We start from the raw sequence: 6005 nt of genomic DNA, 5'->3' as shown, positions 1-6005 counted from the left end.
GCAATCTAAGTTCCTTAATTCATGAAGGTATGCAAGAACACACAATGAACACAACTAGTTCGTTCATGGTTTATATGGAGAGAAAGAGGCAATCTAAGTTCCTTGATTCATAAAGGTATGCAAGAAAACACTGATTCATTTGTGACTACGCCTCAACAACTCAATGACCCACTTGCTTCTTAACAAAAACATTTTCATCTTCTACCGTGGCCATTTTTATGTCGGGCTTTAAATATTGTCAAGTTGCAAAATAAAAGCACAAAATAAAAGAACTTGACCAAGAGAACGAAACACAAGAGCAAGCGAAGAAATCGATATAGTTAAAAGGACGTTTTCCTAAAACAGTGCACACATAAAGCAACAAAAGAGAACAAAACCAGAAAAGCAAGATAAGTAAATAAAAATATGAAAAATGATATACCAATGTGATCAAGGGCAGTTTTTGTAGAAAAGATTCCCAGCAACATAGGCATGAGAATAGTTTATAGAAAATAGACTCTAAAAGCTAATATATGCATGTATACAAATATCTGTATATATAGTGTTCAAAAGCGCTTTTCTCTCCTCACAGGAGTGCTAACTGACATAATATGCTACGGTTATATCTTGAAATAGTCCTTATAAATAACAGGGGATGAGTAGGCTAAGATTTTATTCAGAGAGAATATAGGTCAAATATCTCTAGAGAATATTCAGGGAGACTTATATCACAAAAATCCATAGAGAAGGGACTTATGTTTTATTTATCTGGAAAAAGTTCAGAAGGACTAAAAGAAAAGCATGATTCATTCAGTGTCTCTCTCTCCTGAAAAGGATGTAAGTCACATTTGTTTTTCATTGAGGGTTAGGTGGTCTGCTATTCGCGGCAGACACTCGAGACCCCCATTCCAACAATTCCTTACTCGTATCATCTTTGTGCAAAATGCATTCCAAGAAACAAAGGCAATCCTTCTTCTGCCCTTGCACCATAGAGATGGCCTTTTCAAGTTGCTCTTCAGTTTTCACCTAAAACCCACAAAAACAAAACACTGCCATTTATTCGTTATCACATCGAAACTCCCAAAAACTTCCGTATTTCATGTGGACCCTTGCAACCAATACTCTACATTACATTATACTTCGTATTTCAGTAAACATCATAGAACACATCGTATTTCAATCAAAGATAGGAGTTTTTACCTTAGTAGTCCAAACCTTGCCCTCATTGTTGGCGAATGCTTCTACGACGGCAGTGTAATTCCAATTCTTTATGATGTTGTAAGGCCCATCGTGGATCTCTACTTCAATAGTATAACCTCCATTATTGATGAGGAAAATTATGTTGTTTTGTCCTTGCCGAATCATTGTTGATACCTCTTGTGCAGTGACCTGCAATATTATAACACATCAATTTCACAACACTTGACATATTATATTTTCTAATACAAAAAAAATGGGTAAGGAAGAGTGTTTCTATGGATAGTGAATGCAGTCTATTTTGAGATTCTAAAGATTGAGCAAGCTAGTTTCTACGCAAAAGCAAAGTCCAAATATTATTCGAGACATAAATTTGTGGATTAGATGGCTGAATAGTAGGGATTACAACAATTGCACAAGCTAATTTCTATGTAAAGTAAAGCTTGAAAGTTATTTGCGACATAAAATTGTCTATTAGATGGCCGGATAATAGGAATTGTGACTACAAAATAACCTGAAAGCTTCCATCCCCAATACATGCTATTATACGTTTTTCAGGCACTGCCTGCGAATAACCAAGGACAGCGCCAACTGACCAGCCAATGGATCCATACTGCATTTGAAATTCATAGCTGAAATTGGAGAGTTAAATGCCATTCAAGAAATTAGCAAACAAATACTAAAAACCAGTTTAACTGTTTTTGTTTCTACATATAACATTAAAACAATAATCAAAAGAATTTGTGTATCTGCTCTCACCCATAGTTTCCCTATAATATTCAGCTACAATCAACTCTATCGGTTAAACTTAATTAGCTTCTTACCGACATCCTTCAGGTAGGTGTAGTTTTTGACAATTAAACCAGGAGTCCCCTGTCTCTGCAATCACAGCCGTGTTTTTATCCAGAATTCTCTGGAGGAAACAAAAAAAGTCTGAAATCATACAAATGTCATTTACTGTAGTACAAGCTCCAAAGGTTCAAAACCTTTAGAACATTATGATAATATTTGTAGTTATATTTGTTTTACCTGGATGTGCTGGAACAGCACATTTACTCGCAAAGGATCATCCGGGGAAGATTTCAAAGGCAAACCAGGCGGTACATACATCCGTTTATAGTTATCATAAGCCGCTGTATTTCTCACGATTTTCTTTGCAAGGCAACGAAGGAAATCCTTCATAAGTATACAACCAAATGCAATACCATTCCCAATGATGACTCGATCGGGCTCAACGACAACTGCTTTCTCCTTCTTGAACAAGAGGGAGTAACCAACAGAGCTGTAGTCATTGAAGACAGGGCCAGCAAATAGATATGCATCTGCTGATTCGACTATCTCTACGCATAAAGGAGAACTGACAGCACCCCAGTAAGTGCCCATGAAATGTGGGTGAGTTTCCGGGAATAAGCCTTTCGCAGACGGCATCACTGCAACTGCATAACCAGATGAATCTGCTAGCTCTACAAAGGAAGATTCTGCTCTTGCTACCCTCAACTTTGAACCTCCCACCAATACAGGCTTCACTGCTGCATTAAGAAAGTCGGCGGCAATGTTCACTGCTGCCTCCAAGCATTGTGCATTACTATACCTGTTCAACATAAAAAGGAGGCAAATCATATCCAAGCTCAGAACTATCCATATGCTTAAAGTCTTAATTCTTGTACCCAAGGTTTATCCTACTATCATGACAATGAAAATACAAATAAATAAAGAGGATTATGATTGAAAATATGGTTTTGTTGGTATTACGCCTCTCTGATGACATAAGGAACAGGTTCCATGCCAAAGGTTGGATAGGGAAGACCAGCCAAGTTGCAGCTGATATTGATATAAACAGGTTTGCTCTCTCTTAACGCCGTAGAGATGGCACCATCAATCAACTCGTGAGCTGTATCGAGGTCTTGAATAGTTACCTGGCCACATTCCATATTTTGATAAGCGATAAGAATAATGAAAAAACATACTGATGTCTTGAATAATTATCCGGTCAGATTTCATCTATTTTAAGAGTCATAAGAATAATGAAAACACAAGCTTAAAGCTGGCATCTAAAAACTACGAGATTATGTTTAATTTGATCAATTCATGAATAGAGTAAAAAGATAGACCAATAATTTAACCAAATTCGAAGCAACTATGGCTGACATCTAAAAATTCTGTAGGTAATTCAATCAACTCACAAATGGTATCAAGAATGGGTTGAAAATTCAACTAACTACTACGCACTGTCATAGACCTGAATTGACTAGTTTCAGGTTTCCTACTTGCAACAAGGATTAGCTTCTAATGTACAACAGAACGCAGAAAGCTTGATAATAGAAGGTAGTTTCTTTGGCAATAATGTAATAACATGGAGCTCTAGTAGATATACCATGGATTCCATAGACTGTTTAATTAATAATAGAGTCTGCATGTCAGAGGCTCCATGCATAGCATAACGTGCATTGTTCTTCCTTCACAATTTAATGCAGCTACTGACCAATTGAATGTGGAGCTTCAATTCATTCTCCTGTGCTATCCAAATGCATACCTCATCCTTGCATAACAGTTTATGGTTCTCATTGCCTAAAGACCAGCAAGAAATATGAGGCTGATATGTTTTACTCGAATGGTAGGCCATGTGATGCCTTAATAACGGGAAGATATTCAGGAGATTCCACTTTTACATAAGGATATGCATTCAAAGCAAACAAATCCTCCAGAAACAGTGAGCAAGATTCTTTTAAGCACTTACATGTCTCCTTTATAATCTCAAAAGGCAATACATCCTACAAAAAGTAGACAAAGATCAATAACAAGATGCTTCTAACCATGACAGGCACTTAATATAATCCCTTAGAAATTCAAAAGCACCAGTTCCTATTAGAAAGCAAACACAAACCATCAACAAGAAACCCCAAGATGGCAGCTCTAAGAGTTAATTTATCTAGCATACCTGGCAACAAGTAACTTGTTGAAAGCACCGCAACTCTTGACTGAAATCAGGAAGACCAACGGTATGATGAAGAATCCGATTGGTCCCGTAATCATTAGAATTCGGGCCACCAACAATACAAATAACGGGTAGATTCTCACTATAGGCTCCCGCGATAGCATTTAGAATACTGAGCCCACCAACGGTGAAAGTGACAACGCAAGCCCCGACACCTTTGGCACGAGCATAGCCATCGGCGGCATACCCAGCATTCAGTTCATTGCAACAACCGATCAGATTAAGGCTTGGCTCCGATAGAAGATGATCGAGGAGGACTAGGTTGAAGTCTCCGGGCACAGAGAAGACATCAGAAACGCCTATCTGGACTAGACGGCGTGCCAAGTACCGACCTAACGAAGAACATGTGCTTTGTATCCGGTTATAGGGGTAGTGTTGTGCAGGGCAAAAGGCCAACACTGGCTTCTTGGGGCTTATTACGCCATCGGCACCGGGTCTTTTCGGACTACTAGTATTGTCCACTCGGGTGTCTTTTGCGGACGAAAGAGGTTTTACCGGGTTAATCAAGTCAGGCTGTGCCCCACCCGTCTTAGTAATTATCGAGCTTAGACCAACTTTAGGGTGATTTGCTTCATTATTGAGGGCTCCAGACATGTTCTCATGTTGATTTTGAAGGATTGAGGAGGCATTTGAACCCCCGTTCTCAGCAGCTGGATCTCTTTCAGGCTTTTCTTCGTTGAGAGCTTCATTTGCGGGAAGATTTTCGTCAATTATGGAGGTGATTTGAGAAGCAGGGGACTGAGCACCATGTAAAATGGATGCCATGCGGGAGCTGAACACAAATTCTTGACGACAAAAACTAAATGATTGAAGAGATTAGGGCTGTGCCTTTTAACTTTCTTCTTAATCGTAGAGATGACAGAGACGACGGGTACAGAGAATGTGTGAACGAGACGAGGAGGAGAAGAAGTTGCTATTCTCAGTTGCCATGGAATATATAGTCGCATGCAACTTACTTTTATTTGTTTTTTATGGGGGTGTTCGGCGACAAACTCTCCACAAATTGGTTCCTCACATTCTCTCAATTTACCAATTTGATCCTCTACCAACACTCTTTTGCTCACCTTATCCGTAGACTCTCTGCTTGACTTGCTTATCTCGGGCTCTCTCTGAAGTCTCACCTTGACTTGTCTCCTCTAGGTCTCCGAAGTCTCGGCTTGACTTGCCTATCTTGGGTCTCTAAAGTCTCAACTTGACTTGCCGGTCTTGGGTCTTTGATGTCTCGGCTTTGACTTGCCTATCTTGGGTCTCTGAAGCCTCAGCTTGAGTTCCTACCCCATGGTCACCGAAGCTTTCATGATCCACGTTTAGAAGTAAAAAATGGGTACGTTGCATTTATATGCCATGTGTCCTAGCAACATTTTAGCTGTTTGTCCGACTTTTTCAATCTGGCCTATTGATTTTAGTCGAAATACAAACCAACATTATTCAGGTGTTGTGATATTCTTGTTATCGTATGAGTGGTTCCCATAGTTTGTCACTATTTTGCTTATCAATATCCTTACTAAAATACGATATAGTCATGCAAGAGTATCCATTTTCAAGTTTCGGTTCCAAATTGACGTTTTGGAAACAAATCTAAGTTGTTGTTATGTGTCTTTTTTCAATGGCTTAACAACACCGACAAAAGGCTTACATTGTTGTTTTTTTACAAATTAGTCAATGAGGATATAATGCTTTCATCTAGAAGAAAATCGGCCTATACTGAGATCATCATCGGGAGGTGAGACTCAGCCTTCCCTTCATCAAGAACAATACTTGACTATCTTATAACCCATGCATGCATAGTGCACCCCTTGAACCTTTGCATAAGAGCACTTTTTTTATCATAATT

General features: G+C 39.0%; 1 protein-coding gene across 1 annotated transcript; it reads right to left on the bottom strand.

The window, feature by feature from the left end:
• Nucleotides 1-724: 724 nt before the first annotated feature.
• On the bottom strand, nt 725-4965 carry LOC147868431 (pyruvate decarboxylase 1-like). The gene is made up of 7 exons (XM_087319108.1): nt 4115-4965; nt 2929-3092; nt 2206-2767; nt 2001-2089; nt 1691-1808; nt 1180-1368; nt 725-1005 (listed from the first exon to the last, which is right to left on the bottom strand). The coding sequence occupies exons 1-7, from the start codon at nt 4934-4936 to the stop codon at nt 835-837; spliced, it is 2115 nt and encodes a 704-aa protein (XP_087175234.1). The 5' UTR covers nt 4937-4965; the 3' UTR covers nt 725-834.
• Nucleotides 4966-6005: the final 1040 nt, after the last annotated feature.

The sequence above is a fragment of the Azolla caroliniana genome, unplaced genomic scaffold, assembly GCF_043228905.1.
Source record: "Azolla caroliniana isolate FFs.n. ecotype wild unplaced genomic scaffold, voAzoCaro1.0.p SCAF_1, whole genome shotgun sequence".
In the NCBI taxonomy this organism is placed as follows: domain Eukaryota; kingdom Viridiplantae; phylum Streptophyta; class Polypodiopsida; order Salviniales; family Salviniaceae; genus Azolla; species Azolla caroliniana.
The sequence above is the reverse complement of the archived record's forward strand: the minus strand, read 5'-3'. Positions and strand labels throughout refer to the sequence as shown.

Excerpts from the sequence above, each read along its gene's own strand:
- LOC147868431 (XM_087319108.1), bottom strand. The coding sequence starts at position 4,936 with ATGGCATCCATTTTACATGGTGCTCAGTCCCCTGCTTCTCAAATCACC. Across the intron at positions 1,809-2,000 it reads CACCTACCTGAAGGATGTCG|CTATGAATTTCAAATGCAGT; the intron begins GTAAGAAGCTAA and ends CTCCAATTTCAG. Across the intron at positions 1,369-1,690 it reads TTGGGGATGGAAGCTTTCAG|GTCACTGCACAAGAGGTATC; the intron begins GTTATTTTGTAG and ends ATAATATTGCAG.